The sequence below is a fragment of the Passer montanus genome, unplaced genomic scaffold, assembly GCF_014805655.1.
Source record: "Passer montanus isolate IOZ18808 unplaced genomic scaffold, ASM1480565v1 scaffold32, whole genome shotgun sequence".
NCBI lineage: Eukaryota > Metazoa > Chordata > Aves > Passeriformes > Passeridae > Passer > Passer montanus.
In genome coordinates, this window is record NW_024367930.1 from 7,809,522 (window position 1) to 7,836,879 (window position 27,358).

Below are 27,358 nucleotides of genomic sequence, written 5' to 3' on the forward strand. Positions count from 1 at the left end.
GTTCAGGGATGCTCTCTACTTGCTGTTCTCTGCTCTAAACTTGCTGCAAAGCCATCACTTTGCAGGATCTATGAACTTTGCACTGAAGATCTGATTTATGTTCAGCTGATGCTGTGGTTTCAGTGCAGCTGTATCATTACAGGAACTGAACGATGATTCATAAACTCTGAGCATTGTGTATTCCCAACGCATGAGAGAAAAACCAAAAAGGCTGCAAGAACAGCAAACTTCTTCCTAGAATTCTGGAAGGGAATAAAACATGCTCACAATGACCCAAACCACAACCAACTGCAGGAAACACGTGAATATCCATGTATAATGAAACCTGGAGGCCTTCTTGACCACCTCCTTGGAAACACCCAACCCAAGCTATTTTCAAATGGATGAAATCCATGCTGCTGTGCATACAGACTTACACTACATCAATAAGCAGAACAGGTCACACTCGGCAAAATTAAGAGGGGAGCTGCTCAAAACTCAGAGAACCTCTGTGAGGGTAAAGAAACATCACTCTTATCCATCTACCCAGAAAAGGCATCTCCTGAGTTGTGAGGCGGTGATGCTTTTTCAGGACACTGGTGCAAATTCTGGGGGGGTTCTATCAGAGAGAGTAGGTCAGGAGCAACTAGGAAGAGTCCTATTCACCTCTTTCTCCACATAGAGGATCAGATCTTGGGCCTAATTCTTTCCTTTTTTCAGGTAAGGGGGAAGAAGAAAGGACATAATTTCTGCTTGTATAAAGTCTCTCTGAAGATTCCCTCAAACTTTTACACTAGAGGAAGTCACAGAAGGGTCATCCTTTGGGTGCATGCAATGCACATGTAAATACTGTCCTTTCTTTCATTATTAGGTTCATAAATCTGCATTTGAGGTACAGAGTACTGAAGACTCAAGCACTGTGCTAACAGTACTTTTCAGAAACACTTGATTAAGTTAGAGGCCATCCTATGGCCTTTTCTCTTGATATCCTGTTATTATTCTTTCCTGTCCTTCTCCAATTCGGTCTCTGCAAACTGGTGCAATGCCAAAAGAGTGGGAGCAGTTAGAAAAGTATAAGTCAGGGAACAGTTCCAAGGTCCTCAGAAGAAATGCTGGTTATTAAGGGCTGGGATACATTGCACTTGATTGAACAGAATCAAAGCTGATTCCTGGGAGGCAAAGGTTAATTAGGCAAATGGCTCAAAAGGATCAATCTCTTCTAAACCATTATTTGTTGATTTTTTTTTTAATTTTAAAAGAGTTTAAAATAGACTAGGCAGCTGAAAATATGTCCCAAATTCCCAAACGCATGAAATGGAACCACAAAAGGCCTGAGACTGCCAGGAACATAATGACTACAAAATAGTAACCTAATGAATAAAGAAACAGTATATCAAATACCTATGTTAAATTATACAAAACACAGCAATCTTGTCCATACATAAATACTAACAGGAACCAAGTACATGCAGTGGCAATGCAGCCGAACTCCCAAAATCATTCAAAACTCAGGGTGACAAATCCAGCAGGCTTCTTTGTCACCACCTCCACCTTCACTGACTGCTTCTGTGACAAACACTTCACTACGAGATAATTCAGGCAACAGAAGAGAGTACTACTGCAAGTGGCACGTCTGTGTGTATGTGTGTTATATTTATGCACAAAAAAATTACACCAGTTGTTGCAACTCCCTTCTGACAGACAGCAAACCAAAATCAGTTGCCTGCATTAAAAAAGGGGGGTAGTTGCCTTTTGGTTTAATTCATATAATTATAAAATGCACTTTTCCTCCTCAGTTTTTAATTTCTTATTATACTTAGCTAAGAGAAATAACGTCTTCATCCAAACCAGTTCACCTTATGCTCAATTGTTTTGAAGTTGGGCAAAATCCTCTGTATAATGTCCACAATCACAGGGTTTTATTTTTTCATTTTTCACAAGATGCCTGTTTCCTTATAATTCCACAGGAAAAGAAAGACTCACAGAGAATGTTGTGTCTGTGGCAACATTGATTTCTTCTGAGTCATTAAACTGGACATGAACAGCTTATTTAACTTGCACTGAATTATTCAAATCTGTCCAACAAGGGAGGAGACCAACACTGAAAACAAAAATTTAGAAGGTCATAAAAACCAAAGGTGACTTAGAGCTTCCAAATATAGGCATTATGTTATAGTGTACGCAGTCTCTGACATTTGGCTCTTTTTCTGGATTTTCTGAATCATTCCCTGCTGGGGGAGAATCTCCTAGTTCCAGAAACAGCACCTTCTCCCACCCAATCCTGCCCTAGAGCAGCAGTGGAAAAACTGAGTAGTCTCTAGTTAAATAAATGGATATGCTTGGGAAAGGGCACACCACCACACTACCATTCTACCATGAATTACAAAGCTTCCAGCAAAATTACAAGGTTTTGGGAGGCAAAGTGGTTAATTGGGACTCTACTTTAAAAATATGCTTCTGTGTCCCAGCAAAATAAAATGTGATTTGAAATAGCCCACGTCCCTTTCTCCATTAGGTATATGAACCATATGCTATCAAGCTGTCATGTGAAAACTCGTCATGGCCATTTATTCAGCCTCAGAAACTTAAGGCAGTATTACTTTGCCATACATGCACAGCCTTATCTCAGAGAAATGAGTTTACACAGTTAAAATCATTACAAATTAATACAATGAAAGTCAATTTGCTTTGGGAAATACTTACTCAAGAGCAACGGTACAGCTTTATGGCAGTACAACTATGATTAGCTGGTGACATCCGAGTGCCACTAAGATTTATCCTGATGTTTTACAGAGTATTGAAGCTTCCTGGCTGAATCTGGATACAGAACTCCGCAGTTTTTTACAGCACACTCTTAAGAAAGCGGTTCACCCTCAAGAGCTGGCTGCTACTTCGTAGAGGCTGGCGAAGCGCCACAGCCATTGTGCATCTCATATGCGCATCTTTTGCAGAAGACTTCGTGCCAAACTGGAATTGTTTAAGTGGTGGAAGACACTAAACACTGGGTATTAAAACACAAGAATGTGCACAAGAAATGCTCCAAGAGACCCTACAAAATTACTGAGGAGAGGCATTGTGACGAGGGAAAAGGAGCACTTCAGAAACCAAGAGCAGTGCTTTGGTCAAGTGCACTTTTCTCCATGGCTCTTTCATGAGCGGCATATGTTATCTTACAAATTCAAGGACATTTTGACAAAAAGGCTAAAATGAAGTGCATCATTATAACAGGTGGGAAACAAAGCAGAAACTGTATTAGCAGACAGCCCGTATGTTTTAAGGACTTACCACTTTGTGGCCAAAAGCCAGCCCACCTGTATTCGTAGAGTGGAGCTTGGGAAGCTGGTGGCAAGACCTTAACACCAGTGTTCTGCAAGGGCAAGGGGCAGGCATCCAAAGACTTTGTCAAGGGGACTGAGACCTTGTCATCGTGAGAGGGGGGAAAGTGTGGGTTTAGCAAGATAACACTCATGCATTACTACTCCAACAAAAGTCTCCAGTGCAGGCCTAGCCTAACACTATCGAGTCTGCATGTCAACACAGTGGAGCGTCAGTCAGCACAGCCATCTGCTGCTCCTCACACAGGAATGGCATCAGGACCCACTGCCAACAACTGGGGTGCTCTCCTTACAGCATCTATCCCAGATGGTGAAGGAAAGGTCACAATAGATGAGAATTCCTCAAAACTGTCACTCAGCTAACCCACGCAAAGGTTCCTGAAAACAGAGCAACCCAAACTTTGAATGAACATGAACATTCATCCTCCTAAAACAGAGGTCAATTGCACAGTCCAAAACAAAAAGTGAAGAAATGGAAAACTGTGAAGAGGAGCAGGCCAAAGGCAGCAAAGGCAGAAAACCCAAGTTTTGCATACCAGTGAAGATGACACTCCTCCATCTTGCATCCACACAAGCCTTTAAACGTCAGAAAAGCCACAGAAAACATTTCAGCCTTCTGTCAGTCTTGACTACTATTTACAAGTGGTGTTGATGTTAAGCCATAAAGAATTTTGTTTACATTGATGCTATGCTCTTAGGTTGCCAGAAATGCAAAGAATATCGTAGTCAGAAAACAACAGTCAGCCAATATTGAGGTTGCATCTGCAAGAGCCCACAGAAAGCACAAATTAAATAAGAAAACTACCTGTCAAATAAGGGTAAGAAGTTAAAAGCCTTCTTTCCAAGAGCTAATTACAAAAGTATCCTATCAGCTTCATCTATAACATCACATGATACTGCATTAGAAAAGCGAATTTAGCTTATGGGGCATTTGAAGTGCCATTTATATAACTTTAACCCAAATAACAGACCAGACGGTCTTTCTATCAGTCCAGTTGTTTTGTACTTCAGTAATGACTTTGAAGTGTGATGAGGGTTATGTGAAGCTTAAGCCTCTGGTTAGCCAAAAGCCACAACCGCATATAGCCTTTGCTCTGAGTATCAGGGTAACACGGAAAGGTTTGGATTTAAACCTCCAGTGGATGCATCACATAGCTGTAACTCTAATCCGGGAGCAAATGTAATCCGTCCTCAGTTCTCAAAGTCAGAAAAACCGGCTGAGTCGACACTCTCCTGGCCAACAGCTGTCCTCAAACCAGCCTCTGCTCAGTTTGCTGGCAGAGGTACACCAAGCAGAAGGGACAGACCACTCAAAAAGAAAGTAGAAGCAATGCAAACATGCAGCCAGGCAGACTATGGCCTACTTCCACAGGCTGCTACCTTTCACTTTTTCTACTGGATCTCAGAAAATTCCTTGAGACAGTCTCTAGCAGTACTCTAGCAGACACAAACACAGGAACATTGATCAAAAGAGACCATTTGATGCAGCAGTGTCCTCAACATAGGGCTGTCATGAGGTCAGCTGTAGTCTTGAAAACCTCTAAGACACTATGACCTTGAGATAACATCTTCCAGTGCTGCACCAGCTTCTGAGTGAGGAAGCTTCTTTTAATGTGTATTTTAAAGATCCCAAACCGACCAACTTGTACTAAAGCCCACTTGTACTAAAGCAGGGAGTTAATTTACCTGCAGTGCTGGGCTATGGGCTTCCATTTGAGCTTCACAAGGCTTCATTGACACAGCTGAGTTTCTTCAGGATCTTCTGGATTCAAGTGCTACCATCTGCCACAGTGGCCACTCCCTCAAATTACACACTGTTATAGAGCATAATAACTTATTACTCACCATAAAGGATAATTATCCTGCATGGCAAATATCTATTGCCACAAACGGTCTTTGTTGACAAAGGAAGAGGCTTATCTGACCAAATACAGGGGTCAAGTAATGTTTTCTTTCCCCTGCCCCAACAGTAGCTTGAGCCAGATTCTTTCGAGACACATGGTAAGGAAGGCAAAGGGTTTTTCCACTTTCCCTGTTGCTCTCATCTCTCATAACAGGATGTCACCACTGTTCATATAAGCATTTCATCTGGTGGTTCTCAGGCTTTCTGGGCTGCAAGCTGCTGTCAAGATTGAAGCTGCCCTCCACAGCAGATGACATGCTGTTGTGAAATATTTGACCAAAAGATACACAAAAGACTGATGTCTCACCAACGGCCAGACCACAGTCAAATCAGTCACACCCCAGGAATGAGGTAGGTGGAGGGCAACTAATCCTTTATTTGAGCTTCTGCCTAGGTCCTAAACTGTGTGGCATTTTCTGGCATGGGTTTATTAATGTGCCATGTTAAAGGTTCCCTTGAAGAACAGTAGAAGGTTTTTCCCCTTGTTGTATAATGTGCTTAGCAAATAGCACAGTTGAGTTACTTACATTCACTTATCACAGCAGCCTCTTTGTTCTAGTATCTTATGACTTTGAGATCAGGGCAAACTCCATCAGTTAAGGAGCCTCATTAATCTATTTGTCCCAGAGAAGAGGAAAAATCTTACGTGATTTCTGTGATGGAAGTTATCACTGAGAGTTTTGAATAGTGGAATATTTGTATGTGGAATAGCAGGTTTCAAATCAAGAGTGTTATATGTGTACACACATAGAAGCTTATACTGCCTGCAATAATTGGCACTGTTACAAAAGCAGATCTTTTGGTCAATGTCTGCAGAAACACTGTGCACAGCAGCCTGCCTAGTAAATGCTTCCCTGCAGCAGAGGTCTGTGCACGGAAGCATGACAGCTCACAGTTTCCCCTTGGTCCTAAGGAAAAGCCATGTTCTGTGGAAGCTCAAGAGGAATGCCATCAAAGCAGAGCCTCCTGAAACTCCAGGTGAATGGGCAGAACAGCAACAAAGACAGAACCCCATGTAATTTCTAGAGCAATTCCTACAATTCCAAGAGCATGAGTCATGACTTTATAGCAAACAGAACCCCTGCATTTGTCAGAGTGTTCAAACAAATAAAAAGCAAACAAATGAGAATTAGTGTCAGTCTCCAAGTGCCCAAATTTGATAAGAAATAGTACAGCACAGCTGAACAAGGCCAGGCAGAGCAGCATCATGCTGAAACACAACAGCACTGCCCAGGCACCCTGCTCCCAGTGCCAGCACCAGGACCACACTGGCCAGGTCCACCCTCCTGGGGTGACTGTATGGCAGAGCTCTGTCTCCCTCACTGGGCAGTAGGACTGATCAAATGCCAGAGATCACCACCCAGAAAACCTTGCCCCGTGCCTTGTTCCCACCACACAGCAGCTCTCCTGCCTGTGTAATTTAAAGTTCATGTCTCCACACACCACTCCCTGTGGACTTCCACATGCTTTACAGAGGCAGCAAGGGGTGATGGCCCAAATAGCCAGGGCGTAGTCTGGCTGTCTTTGCAACTGCAGACAGCATGGTCTGAGCAGTCGCCACTCCTGCTCAGCAAGCTGTACTCAGCAGCTGTTTAAGTGAAGCCAATTTACTTGGCAGACAAAGAAGCTCCCAGATTAACCTGGATCAGCTCTGGGTGCTGAGAAAGAGTAACAAGAAGCCAGCAGGAGAGCTCAGGGACATGTGCTGCTTCTTCTTCACTGATCAGAATGTGCTTGAAGCCACAGAGAAGTGATGACCCTCATCCAGCACCGTGTCAGAGAGGAGGAGGGACAGACCCAGAGTGGCTACAGTTCCCAGCCAGTGTACTCCATTTAGGCCACCTCATGTTTTAGTGCCTCATTTAGACATTTTACAGTGCAGGAATGCATAAATGTTATATAAGTGCTAATTATATAGTGTACAAGGCTCCTACTTCCAACTTAAGGACAGCATTAATGCATTATTCATTACTTCAGCATTTACTCTTCACTATTTGGATCATTCCTCTGATTTTTGTAGTAGCCCCCCTTCCTCCTCCTCCCCCCGCCTCCCCAATTTAGTCAAATGGCTCCTAGCTATAATCTTGATTACAAATTGCAAGCCCTGGTTTTTAGAGAATTAATTATGGAGTCAGAGGAAAGTCCTGGTGCATGACAAGTGGTAGTTTAGAAGCACAGGACAGCAACAGGAAGTGTCAGACTCTTCTTCTCAGCAAGGCCCTGTTAAGCAACAGAAGTCTGAGACTGTCTCTTTATCAAAGGGCATCAAATAAATCCCCAAACAGTGAACAGCTGCAGCTTAATCCTAAATGGCCATATGCTGTTTAAAAAATAAGCCAAAATAAACAAAAATTCAAATCAAAAACAGAACACCTAAGAAATCACAAAGGCTGGGAGGATGGAAAGGGTCATTAATTTTATTTTTAAAGTCCTTAATAAACACTGATGCTTCCAAACTATCACAGCTGCTGCAGTGCTTAACCAGCGTGTAGGTATGTCACCAGTAACAATACAAAGTTGTAGAAATGACTATTACATAAATTGCAGAGGACTGTGTCTATGGAGGAATTGTATTTAACCAGCCTGCTAGTATCCACTAAGAAAAAAAGGAAAGATTTAAGGTCTAAAGAAAGGAGGACTTGTCATATCTGCTTTACCAGATGCATAATAGTGGACAATAAACACGATTCTGCTGTGTCAGCTCTGTCACCGAAGGTTTTTCTTTAGAGAGGGTACAGGTAAACTTAAAAGTAAAATCCCGAATCCTTCTAATTTTAAAAGGCTGTGAGCTTATTGGGGATTTAAAAAAAAAAATAAAATCTTTTTAAAGCTCTTCAAAGAGCCATGGAAAGGAGATTTTGTTAAACACATGATTCTCAGCATCTTCTTATTTGTGCTACACAGTGTGTGTAGGGCAAAGATTTAAGGCGCTTTGCCTGTGAGTGGATGCAGCCTGCCACGAGCTGCAGCAGTGTGCATTGCCTGAACTGAAATAACCCTGCACAGGCAGGGATCCAGCCAGACATCTTAGGGGTTACTAGGATTCACACTGAAAGAGGAGAAACACTGACTCTCACTCTCTCTCACTAATAAAAAATAAAATTGCCAAAGGCAGATGTCTCCACATGCTTAAATTCAGCTGGATAGTAATTTGGTTGGGATTGCATTGCCACAGGACTGAATAAGAGGAAGTTCTCTAATCTCCCTTGGTTAAGCAAAAACAGCATGTCTTTTTTGCTTTACAGAGAAAAGAGAAATATAGCACACACGCCACACAGCCTCTGTACTACTGTAAGGGAAAGAAGTTCCTGATGTTATGCAAGTCCTAGCAGTGTAAGAAAGGTTAATAGAGTTTACTGAACTTTTAATAGGGCATAACTGTAGCATATCTGCACTGCATCAAAAAGGTGATTTAATTCCTTTTCCTGTTTATTGCTCAATTACTAAAGGCTTAGAAAGGAAAAGGTGTTGGAGGCAGAAGTCATTTCTCCTTTCCATTCACCTTGTCTATGCATTCCAGTTTTTTGCAGATGTACAGCACACGTTAAGGGTACTGAAGCTTCCAGACACATTAATCACTTCAGTGGGAGTGATGTTGGTTTGCAGTCCAGGTGGCCAGGATACCCAGTGAGAAGGAAAGCCTCCACATGATCTCCTGATGAAGGGGAGTCCATGGAACAGCAGCTTGGAAGGCACAGTCCCCCATCAGGCTGGCTCCTCTCATGCACAATGCCAATCAGGCACTTGGGGCTTCCTGAAGCTTAATCTACAGCTGAACTGCCTGTGGTCCCTTAGAGGCTCACCAGCTTCACTAGCTTAATCAATAAAATACTAAGGAAATGATAACCCTACTGTGGCATATTACTTATAAGCCGGTAAGGAAAATCACAATGCTTCCCAGTGCCTGATTCCTCAATATTCAGGAAAAGACTGGCCATGTCACAGATGATGAAAAGAAAGCAGCATTCATTCACTTCACTGAATAAAAAAGCTGAGTGCAAGATGGCAATTTTGGCATCTCAGTAAGGTCACCATGAGGCAGCACCATCCTTTGGGAAAGGAGCATGAGGTAATAAAAAACTGAGCCCTAATGGAGCAAAGAGGAAGGATGGGTGTCTGGGTGACACCATAGGTGCCAACCTTTTACCAAGTCCACAGGATGGTCAGCAAGGCAACGATGACAAGATTGGGTGGTCTCACTCAGACAATGCCAGATGTACAAATGTAGTGACACGGGAGGATGAGGAAAGAAGAGGTACCCTTGGGGAAGAAAGGCTACAGAGGCTGCAGCTGTGCCTTCCTCTTTTAGGAGAGCATTGGGAGGAGATGACAACATACATTATATATCTCATGACATAAGCACAGGGGAAAATGCCAAGGACAGCTTTCCCAGAAAAGTGGGGTAGAAGAAGGGAGCAGAAAGGAGAATTTTAAATTGCCCTTCGACTCTTCAGAGAAAAGCACAAATAGTTCTGGCAAAAAAATTACACATTTTAGTAGTCAGCACGGGCAGAAAAAGAGGCTGAGCTAACACTGGAACAGATCTTCAGCAGTGATGCTCCTTCCTTCATTTAAAAGGATGGCAGGGTGCTCTGGGTCTCTACAAAACCTCCCACCAGCTGAAGTTTGCTGACCGCAACCAGAAGCGGAGAGACAGCCTGTTCTGATGAGCAAGCAGGGGCAACTCGTGCGGGCACAGATACAAAGACAGCCTGCAAAGGGAGTTTCGTTACACCATGAGGCAGAACCAACACTTTGTTGGGATCAATCTACCCCCGCTCTGGCAGGAAAACATGAATTAGTCAACGCTGCCACAAACCACCACCTCACAACCAGCTCTGCACTGGAGAAATCTCTCACAAGGCAAACCATCCGATTTCCTAAGTCAGCAAAGCCAGCATGTTGGGCTTTTGATTTCCTCTCTGCCCTACCCCCATCCCAAAACACAATACTGCTTTAAAGCGCTCTTTCAAGAAGGGAAATACCCATCGTGTCTACAGGATGTGAGGTGAAAGGGACGTGGTTAGCTGGAGGAGGTGGAGCAATGTGTCTCCGACTGCTGTGCCCTGTACGTCACACCAGGATGTGACCCATAGAATCAGAAATATTTCAGCTAGAAAAGAGCTGCAAGATCACCAGCTCCAACCACCTGACAGCACCAAGTCCACCACTAAACCCTGTCCCTAAGCACCACATCTACACATCATTTAAATACCACCAGGGTTGACAACTCAACCTCTTCCCTTGGCAGCCTATTCCAATACATGGCAAACCTTTCAGTAAAGAAATTTTTCCTAATATCCAATTTAACATCATGCATATCATTGTGGGATTTGACTGACTATCCACCTCCCACTTTAGCTGTCCTATCCCCCAGGAACACAGCCTTTTCTATAGGACGTGGTCTGAGGGATGAAAGCAAAAAGTGTGAGATTACAGATCACAACAGACCTGCAAAATTGTTAAGTGCAGCTCTAAGTTAATTCTGCTATTTTTTCAGAAACTATCTTCACCATTTTTGAATATTCCTAAGAGGTAAAGCTTGAAAGTTAGAGCCTGACACTTCAAAGAAGTCTCCAACATCTATTTAGGGAATAGATAAGACCCACTATAGATCCACCATTGATTTAGGGATCCCAGTCATGCTGGCTGGTGCTCATGGTTATAGATGTTTCCAGGTTCTCACCATTACAAAAAACCCTGAAAAAATCCCAGCTTCAATCCCAGCTTCCCTCTCCTTAAATATCTCCTTCAGCACTCCAAATACACACAACTAATAACATTGGAAGGAGCAGCAGAGAGAACAGTAGCACAGCCAGATGTACCAGAAGTTCTAATTTCACCTGGGCTCCTGACCTGCTAGAAGGCAGGAAAAGTGATAAAACTTAGCTGGAATAAATTTTCCTTATTTTTCTTTCCCTTTGGACCTGTGAATGCCTTGAGAGTTGTGCAAAGTCCTCTGGAGCCGCACCTTGAGGCCACCATCTTATAAATGACACAATCCAAATCACCAAGGTCAAATCCCTGCACTGAAAGATGCCCTTGTGAAGACATCTGAATATATCTATTTATTCATTACCTTGTTCTCTCTCTCTCTGCTTGTATCTGGGTTTGGGGGAAAAAAAAGCCAGTTCAGTAGAAAGCACCCTCCTCCCTGTCCCATTAACCTGCTTTTATTTCCCCAGGCTACCAGCACACAAAAAGAAAGAGCAAACCAGGTGTGGATCAACCTCTGAGAGGCTGCAAGAAGGGGGATGGGGGGGATGGCATTTCTTCCTGCTGAAACCCAGCCCCACCACTGCTAAACATTTGTGCTTCTTGTTGGCAAGCCAGCAAGCAGATAAATGGAACACGGCCACAAGCCAGCCTGGCTAGCCAGGCATCCCTCCCTAACGCACCACAGAGCCAAAGGCTCATCCCACCATCACACCATGCAGCCACCCCCTGCCTTGGCTCATCGCTAATTCAGGGTTACGTTATTCCCAGGAACCGCCGCTTGTGTTCCCGCATGGAAAGCCAGCAAGGGAACATGCTAGCCTTCCGAAAAACCATGCTCTGTGAGAAGGAGGGGATTAGGAGGGAACAATGTCGGAGTGTCTTCAGTGAGCTGGATGCAATCCCAGCTTCTAGCTGCACAATGACATGCAGGAAGGAGTTTTGAAAGCTTCTCAGTCACAGCGGACCCCTGAGTGCCAGGCTCGGAGACGTCTGGACATAAGAATGGCCTTTACAGCATAAGGATGCAAGAGGACTACAGAGCCCCCTATGCAGACCAGCCCTGGCCAAGTGGAGAATGGTGGCTCAAGCTTAGCTTTTCCTTTCTTGGCATTGGGTGCTAATTGTGTAGCCCAGATCCTTAACCTTATTTAGGTCAGGGGCTTCGGCACAAAACAGTCTTAGAAGTACCAGACTTCTGTGGGAATGAGAAAGTCTGCTTTATGCAGACCCAGAGCTCTCCAAACATCGGAGCTGAAGTGCAAATGTATCTTGGAAAGGGAAAACAGGAGGAAATAGTGCTTGATTGGATGCACATACTGGTACAAAATTATGTCTTGTGCAGCTTTTGATATGATCTGCATGTTTTGTAACAAGATCCAAGGCAAACTCTTAACAAGCTCCAAGTCAAACAAGCTCTTAACAAACTACATGCAGGGCATGAAATAGGATTATGTGGATGCTCATGAAGATGTTCCCCATGGGTTCTCCCTGATGCCCTGGCCCCCACTGCCATGCCATACATGCCTCCAGCTTGCCACTGATCTTCTCAAGCTTGAGCAGGTGGTAACACTCCAAAAACAGTGTTTTGGGGAAATGGTGAAGCTGACAGCAGACACCACCAGAGAAAAGGAGCAAGAACATTGAATGCTGAGCCCTGGACACAAGGCAACACAAAGAGGGCACCAGTGATTCTTCTCAATGGTGTTTACAACCTGCAGGTTTACAAAGGCCATGGAGGAGAAATTATAAACCTTTAACAATGCTGATCCCACTCCTGTTTCTTGATTATTCTGAGAAGGAAGTAATCATTGCTCCATGGAAATCATTCCAGATTATTTGAAGAGGTGTGCCTCACACAGACTTTGTTAGCATGACTGACTGCCTGCCTCCTAAAGTTGTGCTATAAAAACAGCCTATAAAAACAATCAACCCAGTAATTTAATACCTATGGGCAATAACACGGTACTAAAATATATCTTGCCATTTTTCATTGCACCCATAAGGCAAAATGCCAGTATGGAAAACAAGACATAAAAATAGGGTGACATGGAAACATGCAGAAGTGTTTGATTGGATGAAGTGCTCAGGAGGATGAAAAAAAGGGCAAAATTTAACCACCAATTCAGTGAGAAAAAACTTCTAGATATGACAGCATTTCCAAGAACATCCCAGTTTTGAGGAGCAGACCTGGGAGATGAAACTTGAGCCAAGCACAGGGAGTAACAAAAAAGGGAAGCAACAATCTCTGTGCTTTTTTTGGATGCTGTATTTATGCTGTTGTATGACCCTTGCTCCTTGATAACATGAAATTGGCCTGTAGCAGATAAATACACAAGGAAATCTCATCTCCAGAAGAACTGAAGTTTTCAGACCATCACAGTTACATTCCTACTGAAAAACACACTTAGGTACGAGTTAAGTGAGTACACACACTTTGTGCTGGTCTGGCTGTAGACTCCAAAACAATAATCCAAAATCTATCACTAAGCACTCTAAAAACTGCGGCACAGGGAACCTTGTGTGGGCAACTCAGGCTTTCTCCCACTAATACCAGGGATTAGCCAAATCAATTTGATAAATGACACCACCATGACAAAGCTGATATTCCTCCAGTACTTTCTATTTTTAAGAGATATTCTGAGCAGAGTGCTGTGCTGAAGAGCTGCTAGACAAAAAAGATTCTTTTGACATAAATTCATCAGTCTCTCCTCACAGAGCTGACATCTCCAACACTATCTTCAGGAAGATAGGATGCATATGGAAGAGGAACCATAAACTGTCAGTGCAGGATGCACCCCCACAGCATAATCAGATAGGAAAAACCACTGAGTACTCACACTGCCAAGTGCCTAATGTACATACAAACTCCTTTAAAACTCTTTAAGAAGTTAAAAATTATACCACATCCAACACGTCAGGAAGCTAACTATTTCTCTGCAGAGCTTTTAGTACCTCTGAGGAACAGAAATAGAAAACATAAATACTTTTTTCCTTTAAAGCAATGGTACAAGAGCCTCCTCTAATTGCAAGAATTCCTAACAGCCCGAGACATAAAAGGCAAGGCTGCAGTTTTCAGGCAGCTTTTGCCTGAAACTTGATATATCTTAAAAGGCACTGATTTTCAAACTGCCTGGCAAGAGGCCTCAGCAGAGAAAGAAATGCTGCAGCACATCTTGGAGCAAAAAGATGGCATTGGAATGATTTGGGGAAAGTATTACAGATGATCCAAGGAAACTGAAGTCCTCAGCCTTGTAGGTGAGAGATGATTTCATTCAACCCTCATGGTGTGAAAGCAAAGCATTGATCAAGCAGCATTTGAGATAACTGGAAGTGTTCAAGGTATGGCAAGACTTTAACATACCAAAAAGCCAAGTAAAACCAGTGAAAAGGCTTTAGATTCAGGAGGGGTGGAAAGAGGACATGGAAAGGGGACTCATGTTCAGGTTGCAAGAGCAAGCTTCATATATAAGGTCAAAGACAGAAGCAAGTTTATGAGGCAATTTCTTTTCAACCTATAGATATCTGCCCAGTTTCTTACTTTCAGTTTCTTTTTGCCAGATTTCAGAGCTCAGCTGGGCAATATAGGTCACCATCATCCTTGCATCCAGCTCCTCAAAAGATCTGCTGCACACACACAGAAAACAAAAAAAAAAAACCCGGAAAAATTGATAGAGAAGCAAGTCAAAATTCAGCCAAGTCCAAGTGCTCTCAGTTTAAAATAGAAATGGAAAACACCACATCCTTGGAGGTGGCTTTTGCACAGCTTCCATCCAGCAGCAATGCTTTCAGAACTTTTCCTGACAACAGCCCAGAGTCAACATGGTTGAAATATCTATCTGTGTCTATATCCAGGAGCTGATGACTGAAACTATATCTAGTCCTTTAAGTTGTGGCTTCCTTTCGTGCAGCACTGCTTTGCACTAGAGAACTCAGAGGCAATAAAAACAAGACATTGTAGGGGTTTCTTGGTAACCAATGGGTAATCTTCACCAGGAGATCCCTCTGGGATGTGCTGGAAGTACCTCTGTGCTATCTGCCAGCAGTACTGACCCCTTTGCCCTCACCCAGGCCACACGCTGCTTATTGCTCGATGCCATGTTCTCAGGAGAGCAGACGACAGGGATGGCAGTAGGCAGCTGGTAGTCTCCATGAATTATGAAAGGGGACTGTAAACACAGCTAGAGATACTGGAAAGAGCTGTACAAAGGACTAGCAGGAAGATATAGACAGATAGCCAAAATTTGCACTGTCATTGCTGCCAGAATCATAGGAAAAGTTGGGCCAGGCAGAATAAAGGTTGCAAAGGGTAGTCAGGTATCACTGCAGCATTTTCTTGGTAATAGCACTTATTTTAGCTCTTAATTCACCAGCAGCTCTGGTGTTTTGTGTATGGGGGCAGAATCTCTTGCAGACACAGTGTACTTCCCCTCCTGTGTATTGTGGTGCTGATATGTGCCACACCACCATCAGCCCCACACATCACAAGAGGGAATAACTCAAGGATTTCCTAAGGCAATCCTTACAGAAAGGGACCCCATCACTGTGTCCAGTGGAAGAGCAGTATCTGCCCATATTAGCTTAAAATGGGATTACCACTGGAAATTTCCTGCCCTGTTAGAAAAGCAGACTGTTTTAAAATAAGTCACATGGGTTGTTCCCAGCTAAGACTATCCTCCCTGACAGGGGTTCACACTGTTCCATGTTTCTGCCTGCTTAGAAGGAGAAAAAAGGAGGAGTAAGGCAGTCATTTAACATTCTACAGGCAGTAGGTTTGACAGCAAACCCGAAGAACTTGCCTTGCATGTATGAAAGGAAAACTTGCCTGACAGTTCATTTTTCAACACCTAATTAAGACCTGCTTTTGACACAACACCCTGCAACTCAGAGGCATTGAGACGGAACCACACTTGGTCTTATTTGTTTAAATAGAATAAATAAAGAAACCAAATATAAGGTTTCTAAGTTAACATCCAGCGCGTATCCAACAGCACGCTGCTTCCACTTTGGCAGAAAGGTGGCTAATCTTTACTCCAGCCAAGCCTGAGCTGGAGAGCGGGCACTGACCGGCAATTACCTCAAGGGAGCCTGGAGCAAGCCCCGGGCAGCCGAGCGCCTCCGCACCGCAGGGCTGTGACCGACACAGCGGCACGGAAGCGCAGGGGAGCGGCGGAGCTATAAATACCGAGGAGTGGAGGATAAGTCTGAAGGCAAAAGCAGCAGCTTTTTTATTCTCCCGCCTCGTGAAGCGGAGGGAAGGGCGGCTCTGCAGGACCGGCGTGCAGCAAGCACGGGGGATTGAGGGCAGGAAGGCTGGCACTGCCTCACGCAGCCGGAGCAGAGCTGATCAATTAGCTCTTCAGTAACCCATTAAAAACCCGCTCAGCTGTGAATGGCTCGGACAGCTGTTGTAGCTAAATTTGCACAGGAGATTAATCACATTACCTGAAACACCTCTAAAAACAGGGAGCAAAATAGTCACGCAGAAGGAAAAGGAAATTTTCTGGTTGCTCCTCATTACCCGCATCCATAAGTCTACGGGGAGAGCTGCTCCCAGGTACAGCCTTGCCCATTGGGATTTTCACCACAAAGAGCATAAGGGCATTACTGCGCTCTCCCCCCAGCTCCGTGACAGACACAGGGACAGAACAGACAGACAGCCTGCACAGCCATGAGGCTCCCTTCCAGACGGCCTCAGTCAGAGGGCTTCCAATCCATTCTGCACAAGCAGGCTGCATTAATTCCACCGCACTCACAGTGCACAGCCAGCATCCACAGTGTTCTCAGCCATCCCTAGCACACACGACAGTGTAACCCCAGAAGTATTTTTCCATAGGAATCAATCGTTTTTTAAATTATACTTCTATACACAGTTGAACTTTTGGAACATGCACGCATATGGGGCACATGCAGGGTAAACTTATTTCTCTCCTGCTCAATGGCCTCTAATAATTTTACCAGAGGCACTGAAAATAACAGCTTGGTGCTGACACCAGGCTCCTTCCTGCACAAACCCCCAGCAGCAGGGAGGGAAAGGAGGTCAGCGGCACGGAGCCTCCCTGCCGGTGACCGAGCAGTTCAAAACACTCGTGCCATTTGAAAATCTCACATGGTCTGACCAGGACATGGATATGCTGTATATGCCAGGGGTGAGATTAAACAGTTTATTGACAGAAAATATCCTTTTTTACCACAGCTACATATTCCCTTCATATTTATCTACCACTGATATGATGCCCACTATGCTCTTGGCACCTTACAAGGCATTTTAGAATCCACCGTAGAGCACCCAGCCTGAGATGAAGGAGAGGACAAACATGAGAAAGGAGGTCTCTGGTATGTCTACCCCTCCCCTCACCAAAGCCATCATGCACTTTTACTCTTTGATAAATCAATGGGCATCGCCAGCTATTACTCAAACAAAGCACAGTACCTCTGCAAAATAATAATGAAAAAAAAAATCTGGAAGTGAAGAAGCTATTGTGTTCCTATTTTTAAGCACTGTTATTATTAATGTGCCATGGTTCTTGTCTCCATCACCACACCATATAATAGTGTTAAGAAATTACTGCAGCATATTGTAATTATTTCAGTAAGGACACTGTGCTTCCATCTGTCAGCTTACACTTGCATTACAATAAAGAACAATGTGAATTAAAAATAAAGTTACATGCACACTGTAATCTATGACCTATCACCTCTTCTCTGCTCATCCAGCCAACTCTTGAAATCATGTTCCCAAAGAAACATTAATTAAAGGCTAAAGAAGCAGGGTCCTCCTAACAACGAAGCTGTAGGGAACACACTGAAGCTCAACTCCATCAAGAAGGATACAGCTAAATCTGAAAAAAAAACTGATTGTGTCTCAGATTGTGTCCCTGTTTAACACTGCTGGAGACCCATGTTCACAGTGTGCTAGACCAACACTTGGTTGAGAGACCGTGTTTTCCCCTAGTTAACAGCAAATGACCAAGTTTTTGCTTGCACCTTGTCAGGAACTTAGCAGTCCCTTGGTTCTTCTTTCCCAGTAAGAAATGGAAATGGTCCTATTGCTCTTTTCAAAGACAAAGTTAGAAAACCACCCTTCCTGCAGCTGTACTGCAAGTTCCCAAACCACAGAAAAAAAATCACGAAGCATTAAATATTTCTGCTTAGAGGACAAAACCCTGTACATACCTAGTCTGTCTCCTACAGCCATGTGGCATAAGATTTCTGAGAAGTCAAGCAAAATGAGGCTATAGCCTTGTGGCCTCTGCTTGTGATTCGGGAACAGGCAGTACAACATCACTTAATAATTCACCAATTTATTACCATAAATCAGCCAACCCGTTTAATCTTTGCCACATGGAATAAAGTAAACATTGCAGGATCTACAGGAATAAGCTGGCAGCTCTGGTTCACCAAAATACCTGCACTGTGAAACATGAATCCAGTGACACAAAATAACATGTGCAAAATAGTCAAGCAGGCATGGATTGAAACTATGTGGCCATTAAGTGCTGCCAGATGTATCAATTAGACATGTTGGGAGAAAAGAAAAACATATGAATAAACTCTTTCCCCACTAATCTGTTTCATTTTAGTCAAGCTTTATGGCACAAGTAACAGTGGCAGGGCATGGTTATAATTTTAAAAAGGAGAAGAATAATGTTTATTTTATATGGATAAACCAGCCTTTAACTATACTTTTTTTTCAGCCACATTCTCAACTTTAAAGCAGATAAAAATGACTGGTTGGATACAGCTCTTGAATGTTCAGGAAATACGCTGAAACTGCAGTTGTGCAAAGTTAAAACAATGCCCAGATCTCCCTTTAAAACAGAAAATCCCTCGAAAGGCTACTCGGGGGTAATTTCAAGGGCCTGTCCTACATTCCTATGTCATGTCTGAGGAAGGAAAGCTGTGGGGGCTGTGGCAACAGAGATCAAGCAGCTAGCTCAGTGCATTCACCCCTGAGATCTCCTGCAGAGCACGTGGCTCCAGATGCCTTCTCCAAGTGTCTGGCCACAGGGATGGCGTACACCCTCCACAGTCTTGCTGCAAGTCCACCCACTGCTTTTGATCTCTTCTGCAAAAACCCGGGAGTTGCAAAGTAACTCAAACAAGCAACCCACCTCCTTCAGGAGGTGCAGGTGGTGCCCTTGTACCTCGTAGAGGGGCTCAGTACTGCATCCACATGAAGCAAAAGTTTGGAATTTGAATTAAATTAATTTTATTTTATTAATTTGAAACTGATATCACCTGCTCCCCCAGCAGCAGTCCTCCTGAAGGGGCTGGAATCCCTATCCAAGATGGGAGCAGTACCTCAGAGGAGCCCTAATCCCCAGGGAGAAGGCAGTGCTCTTCAGCATTAAGCTTGGGAGATTAATCTGATTTTACACAGGCAAAGGAATGGGCCAAATCCTGAACAGGAGTAAATCAGTTGGGTTTTATTTCACTGGAAAATACAAATCTCGAGGTGTGATCTGCTGCTTTCCCATGCCAGATGGTATGCAGAAGGCAGTTCGAGTTTTATTTCACTGGAAAATACATATCTCGGGGTGTGATCTGCTATTTCCCATGCCAGATGGTATGCAGAAGGCAGTTCAAGGCTCCCACTAGTCTCCAGTAGGTAAAATATCATTGATCTCATGCAGGTGAAGGCCAAAAAAAAAACCAACAAAAAAGCCAATCCCCAAAACAACAGCTCTTCCATCACCCCACTTTTTTGTCCTCTGAGGTATCAGAAAGTGCAAATTAATGGTGGCTTTATATGCTTCATTTTTTCTACTGCTCATTCAAATCCTTTGTGAAGTGCACATAAATGATATCATCTAACAATTCCTTTTTTTCTTAAGTTTTCTCTGAAGTTAAAGAAGGCAGGATTTCCTCTCTATTACATAAGGAGAAGAGGGTGTATTTGTTCTTCTGCTGTTTAAGACTTATTAGCATGGTTGGGTTACTCGAGCCAGGCCCTCTTTCCTGATCTTTTCTTGCAGGGGAATTATTCTTGGCAAGGCTCCAGGCTAACCCAATGGAGGAAAAACCACGTAGCTTTACAAAGAAAGAGATATAAAACAGATGCACCTCAGGGCTTTTACCAACCACTGGGAGCTTCAGCAACAGCACAGAAACAACAAATACAAGCTGGTGATGAGCCTCTGAAGTGTGCAAGCAAGTGTGCAAGTACAACCATGATAAATTACATGATGTCTGCTCTATGAGGGTGTAACCTTTTTCCATTGTCCTGATGGGAAACCCAATACTTCCCAGGAGGCAAAGTACCACACCATACCCCTTCACAAGTAAGTTAACAAGGCCCAGTAGCAAAGAGCTGCCCCTTGTAAAACCACACCTCTCAGCCCAGACCAAGAGACTGGAAAGTAAAAGTCCCACCCTGTTATTTAGTGGAGGGGAACAATGGGAAAAGTGGTTCTCCTGCCTCCAGCACCTAGTGCAGGGGCCGGAGCAAGATTAACTTCTCCTCCTGTCTTAATAGGAAGAGGCTGCTTCAGAGGTTAGCTCAGAAAGCTCTTTTTTTATTAGGTGTCAAGAGGATGTGCTTAATGTCTCCTGGGGCAGGTAAGGCTAAGAAGAGGAACTTTCAAGCATAGTGGCACAGCAAGGGTTACCCAGGGCTTACCTGTCCACCCACTGCCTCCCAGGAAGCAATTTTGGGCTGAGGTTTACCTACTGTTCCCCCAGCTGGAACACTGATTTAAGTCCCAGACACAGAAATTGAGATTAATTTCTTGCCTTTGAGAGACCTCTATGTTTCTGTCTAACCAAACTGAAAACAGCTCACCAGTTACAAACCTTGAGAAGAAAAAAGGACTGACATGTTCCTAAGGCTTGCTGTCCGTGCCAAGAAAAAAAAAACAGTGCTAAGTACAAACCTTATACTGCTATTTGTGTTTGTTACTCTACGGACATGCAAGTTATAACTTTTTTTTAAAGTGAAAAGAGTCAATCACTGGAACAACCTCCTAGGGATGCAGAAGAACCACATTGCTAGAGGTTTTCAAACCTCTAGCCTGTGTGATTGGACACAGGGATAGATAATTTCATCCAGGCTCCCCTCCCCAGGAAAGGCTGGGTCAGATGATATTCTCAGGTCACTTTCAACCTGAGCTCTTCTGTGGTTTGGCAGTTTTTGTGACAAGTGTTAAGGCTTTATTACTTACACTTTTTGCATGTAGAAGATGTAACCACACCAAGAAGCTGCCCAAAGAAAGCAGCAGCAGGAAACAACAGCTTGAACTGCTTGACATCTGAAAGGAAGAGGAGCTGGGCTCTGTGGACCTTTGGACCCACCATCATCTTGACACATGGTCCCCCTCCTTCAGATAGAGTACAAGTTCTGGCCTTCATACCCCCTATCAATTTTCATTCAGTCAACTGCAAAGTGTGCTTCCAAAAAAAAAAAAAAAAAAAGTTAAGAGGTCTTCACAAAGTTGCTGCTCAGCATTACAAAGCATCGTGAAAACCAGTTGGAAAACCTCCACCAGAAGCCATGCTGGGGAAGGTGCACAGCTGACCACTGCCCTTGGCTACTTGCAGCCTTTGAAGCACAAAGCCACACCTTTACAGTGCCCCTGTCTGTTGGTGCTGCTCATGCCTGCCCCACACTTCTTCATGGGGTCATCCAGCTGGCACCCTGACAGCCACAGAAAGCAGTCACAGGGTGTCACAGGAGCCACGAGCTCAGTTTATGGCAAAGAGGGACAGGCCTGAGGCAGGTGTGGAAAAGGAGTGGCAAAAGTAGCCTTCCCTATGGACCTGGGGTATGAGACAGTTCTAGGGTGCTTCCACCATCCTTGTCCAGAGGGAACATCCTCTGGGGTTGGGAACATGGGGCTACATATTCTCCACAAAAACACTTGCTGCCTTTGACCTGAACTTGTCCTTTTAGTCATGCTGCTCTTACCCTACATTTTTCTTTATTTTTTTGGTGACAAGAAGCAGTCAGTTCCCTCATTCCCCCTGAGAATGGGGAGGACATGGAGGTCAGATAGAGGGGATGACCTGCATCCCCAAGACAGACCAACTCTTTGTCAATAAATCCCAGATTTTCAGAACACCACCTGCAAGAAACACTGCAGGGTTGGGCAAACTCACCCCAGACTTGATACTTCAATCCAATTATGTGTCATGCTCGCCTCCTCGTTCATCATGTTAAGCTCTTCTAAAATTACCCTCTAGTCCTCTGAATGAAAACACCTCGCTCCTTCACTTCAAACACTGTGATAAACATAGATCCTTGTAATATGAGAAAAGAGGGTGAGGACCTTGCTGTATTTCATTATTTTTGCACTACAGCAATGAATTTCAAAATAGCTTAGCAGTAGTAGTCATGCTTACTGATTTAGTGTACATTCCCTTCACTGCTCTTCAGAAATTTAGCACTTCTGGGAACAAGTATGAGACTTTAAATTAGGTTTGGGTTTTTTTTCTCTCCTCCCTTCAGTAGGTTACAATATGACATTTTCTTGCTTTTTGTTTAGCTTGAATGAAAGTCCGGCCTTCTTTCCTTCCTGCACAACTGTTCCCTCAATGCAAAGGGCTGGAAGACAGGAGGAGCACAGCCTCTAGCCTCACCTGGCAAGAAGCAGTACTTTTCCCTGTTGTTAACACCTGAAAGAACAACCCCAAGAGGTTTTAAAGCTACTTGACCATGTCGTTAAAACACAAAAAACCCCAACCAACCAACAAAATTTTAAAAAGCAAACCCCAAGGCAAGGCCCAAAGCAAGCCTTTTAACTGGCATAAAAGTCCCCAATACATAAAATTTAGATTCTTTGCAGTTTTACTAATCTTCTTTTAATCACAGTTTTACTAATCTTGACTTGCTGTGCTTTATTTCTGGACTTAAGAAACCTGGTGAGGCAGCTCTTCCAGCTGTATGTACTGCAACAAGAGAGTACTCCAGCTCCTGAGAGCATCCTGGACTACCTGAGACCAGCCCTGACTGTAAGGAACCAGCATGAAGGAGCACACTTATTCCTGCACATCAGGGCAGCAGCAAGCAGGTGCCCAGTAGCACAGCTCATGAGAGCCCCTACTGTCAGGCCAAAGAGCCTCCAGATCCACCTCCAGCGTGGGTCACAGCTGGGGACTTGAGCAACACACGTGGGACACCCACAGAGCACCTTGAAAACACACCCATGGATTTTGTGAGGCTGAAGAGCTGGTGAGCCCCAGTGATATATTCTTGCTTGGAGAAGCAAAAGGTGAATTTCTCCAGCTGACTGTCTACTGAAGTTGATTTACCTGGGCAAAGATTAGCTTGCAAGGCAGTCTGTCCATTCCCAGGGTACACAACCTGAGCTGGGAGTGAGACCATGGAGTCCAAAAACAGAATGAAGGCAATTTCTGGCCTCAGCTGAGGCTGTTTTACAGCTGCAAAGCTCCACTGACCCCAGTAGTGCTCACACAAGCAAGAGGAAATTTCTCCCTGAGTTGCTGAGTATGGCTTTTCCCAATGTATATATTTTTCCTGCATAGTGTTGCTTTTTTTCTGTTCCCACATTTATTTTCCCAGGAAAGTTTTGCAGGCTTGTCTGTGGATGCACATTGCTCTCAATTCTTTCCAGCTTCTCACATTATCACAAATTGGATCAAGTACAGAAAACAATTGCATCGTACTCACCCTGTGTGATTGATGACACAGATATGTGCAATAAAACAGAACAAAAACAAGTACTCTACCAGGCTCCCTTGAAACTTCAAAGTATCCAGGAGACATTTTACAGCACCCAGCACAACTAAGTGCCTGTTGGCTAAGCTGCACAGAAACTGAGCACCATGCAGTCTAAAGGCAAAAACTGAACTAATTTCTAGGGCCACATTCCGCACACACAATGGCCAGCTTGGGCTAAGGCAGCTTTATTTTATAAGCCACTACATCTTCCTGGTGTTTGTAATAGGTGGGCCATCTTGTTTGGAGCTTTTTCCCCCAAAATGTTGAAGTTGTGGAAGTGACAGTTAGCACTTTACTGGAGGAGGTCCTTAAAAATTCCTTATATACAAACAACATAAATAAATCACTAAAGTCACTTTTCTTCCAAACCTCCTTACCAAAACTATATAAAGAACATAAATAAATCACTAAAGTCACTTTTCTTCCAAACCTCCTTACCAAAACAAACAAACAAAGAAAAAACAAAACACACACAAAAAAAAAGAAAATTAAAAAAAAAAAAACCAAGAAAAAAAAAGAGCAAGACAGAGTAAAGACAAAGAGGGAAGCACAGGAAAGCACAGGACACCTGAACTAGCGAAGCAGAACACTGACAGATGTTAGGCTGAAGCCATCGGTGTAACATCTCAATAACCCTGCTGGTCTACCATCTTCATTTTGGGTATCAAACAGTGATGGCTGTGAGATGACAGATGTTTCCTATGAGGGACCATCGGAAATTGATACTCCCAAGCAGTGCACAGCAGAGGTACCCCTGGCCACAAATACCGTAGTGCAGCACAGGATTGCATATCACTGTCACCATCCTGCTCGCATGCCTGACCTCTGCAACCACACCGACAAGAGCTGTTATTCAGCATATTATTGGAAAAGGACAGAGATAACAGATCATGAGCACTTCCCCTCACCACAACATCCCTTTTGCAGAAGCCCAAGAGTCCCCTGCCCATATTCATTTCCTGCTGGAAGTCTGAGTCACAGACAGAGAGAAAAGTAACTTTACCTCTGTTGTAAACTAAATGCCAGATCAGCTGGGACAGATTTGACACATGGCATATTGCAATCTACATTTCTGTGTCCAGAAGAAAGTTTAGCATGACAGATATCCCCAGCACTCTTGCCTAATTACACACAAAAAACAAAACCCAAACTCTCAGCTTTGCATTAACACCTGAAGTACCACCCTGTCTGCCACAGCACCAAGTGCTCAGTGCAGTCAGGGCACAAAGCCTGGCACAAGGACAGCACAGCCTCCCAGGCAGGTGCTCCATGTCTCACATCCCCAAGGATGAGCAGTCCCTCCAGCTCAGGAGATGCCCCATGACCACTCATTAACAAGCTGTGTCACCGTTGTGGGACGAGCTGTGGCATTCCACACCTGTTACACAGCCCTTCTGCTACTGCCCCCCAGCTTCTGGCAGGAACAGCTCTCCATGACACGTTCAAAAGGCTCTTAATGGAGAAACAATCCTTGACCAACCATTAACAGGCCTAAGGTGACTGCAACAGCCCAGTCCCCCCTGCACAGCTGTGTGTACACACACACCCTCCTCAGGAGCTCCAGTGCTATCCAGGGTCACAGCAGCTCTATGCAGGGACAGCCTCTACAGTCCCAGCGTTATGACTCAAACACGGTTTCATGCAAGAAGTGGGAAACATTTAGTAATCCTGGGAAGCAGTGAGTCCCACTAGGATCACAACAAGACTCTACAGTGCCCAAACCTCAAAGGCACGAGCCTACAATCCTGCATGGAGCTGGGCCTGCAGGCCGGGTGCTTCCTCTTACCTGTTCTCCAGCAGCGTCATGCACACGACCTCCCGCACGCCTGGGTTGTTGGCCTTCTCGATGGAGCAGCTCTGCAGGTTCCACGTCGCCACCCTGAAGACGGGTCTGCCATCTCTCACCCCCCCAAACATCTCCACAGAGGGGCGAGTGGATATGATCTGGGTTGGACCCCCGGGAGGAAAGTCCAAGTCCTCACTCTGGAGGCTTAGAGAGGTGGGGCTGGGGTGAGGCTTGGCCGTGAAGTTGAGGCCACCATTGGTATTTGTTGAAGGGGGCCTGGAGCGCTCTGCAAAAATCTGGTGCCTGATTTTGTCCAGAAAGGAGGAATTGATGCAGTCCATCCTCACCAGGTCCTCGATACTTTTGAAGGGCCCATGCTCTTTACGGTAGTCCACAATGCTGTTGGCGATCTTCTCAGTGATGCCACGGATGCTCATGAGCTGTGCCGGGGTGGCCGTATTGATGTTGATCTTGGTGGCGGACAGGTGGTGCTCAGAGGCCGGATCCTTGCGCACGGAGCTGGGCGAGTGCTGCGCCGAGCTGCCCTTGCTGCTCACGCAGATCTCGAACTTCACCTGCTCCAGCTTGGCCGCCCCCACCCCGCTCACCAGCGCCAGGTCCTCCACTTTCTTGAAGCCGCCGATGTACTCGCGGTACTCCACGATGTTCTGGGCCACCACTCGGGTGACCCCGGGCAGGGTCATCAGCTCCTCCTCCGTGGCCGTGTTGATGTTGAGCCTCTCCTGGTTGACGAGGATGTTGCTGAAGTTGCACGCCGCGCTGAACTTGCGGCTGTGGCACAGGTCGGCCGGGTCGCGGGGGATGGAGCGGTGGCAGCCCAGGCTGCCCCCCATCTCACCGCCGCCTCGGGCCGCTGCCGGAGCCGGGGGAGCGGGCGCGGGGCGCTGCCCGCCCGCGACTCATGGACCTCCGCGGGCGGCCGGCGGCGGGGCAGCTGCGGACAGACCCCGCTCCGCCGCGCTCGCCTGCTCGGCGGAACCCTGCTCCCCGCCCAGGGGCCCCCGCGCCTTTCCTCCTTCTTCTCCTCCTTCTCCTCGGGCACTGCCGCTCTCCGGCGCAGGAGGAGCCTCCGCAGCCGCTGCCCGCCCGGCCCCGCTCCGGCCCCCGGCGCTCGCAGCCGCCGCTCCCCGCGGGCGGCAGTAGTAGCTCTGCGGGAGCCCCCGCCCCTCGGCCGGGCGAGGCGGGGCGCGGCACCGGGGCCCCCGGCGGGGGGACACGGCCCCAGCGCCCGCGGCGGAGGAGGAGGAGGAGGAAGGCTGACCTCCTCCTCCTGCTTCCCGCGTGGGCACAGGGGGACTAAGAGCGTCCCCAGTGCTTTTTCCGTCCCTAGGGGAAAGGACGCTGAGCTCTCAGGTGTTTGCTTAGACGCTCCTTGCAGCATTACTGTCCCAGAAGTTCCCTGGGCTCGTCGCTGCATCTTGTGGGGCATACGTGTGTTTTTAGACCTCATGAAAGCTTCATCAATCATATCCACTGGTTTTGTGCTCCTGCAGGCACTATGCTTTTTATACATCGGGGTAAAGCCTGCATTTTTTCCTTTTCTTTTTTTTTTTGTTTGTTTTTGGTTTTTTGTTTGTTTGTTTGTTTTTTGTTTTTTTAACATTGCAAACAATTACAAGAGTGCTGAACAAACTGAAACTCCCCACGGAATGATGCTTTTGGACGCATTAGATCTGTATACTAGATCTGCCTCAGCCAGGGTAGTGGTCTGCAGCATGCCTAGCCCTTGCCTGAGAGTAATCTCATTCTGCACCGAAATCGTGGCTGTGTATTGCCCATGTGCCTCAGCTGGCTTTAACATAGTTTGTTCGAGCACTGAGAGTCACAGCAGCCCACCACAGCCCATTTTGGTTAAGCCACTGAAATATTTACCCAGTTTCTACTGCATCCAGTCCCATGCTGCACTGTCTGCAATGTTATCTGTAGCCAAATTAGCTCAT

General features: G+C 45.2%; 1 protein-coding gene across 1 annotated transcript in view; it reads right to left on the reverse strand.

Annotated features, from left to right (window-relative positions):
- Window positions 1–26,251, reverse strand: part of EEPD1 (endonuclease/exonuclease/phosphatase family domain containing 1) — a 62,413-nt gene extending 36,162 nt beyond the window's left edge. The window contains exon 1 of the mRNA XM_039715101.1: window positions 25,398–26,251. Within this exon, the coding sequence (XP_039571035.1) occupies window positions 25,398–26,251 (854 nt within the window). The remainder of the gene's footprint in view (window positions 1–25,397) is intronic.
- Window positions 26,252–27,358: the final 1,107 nt, after the last annotated feature.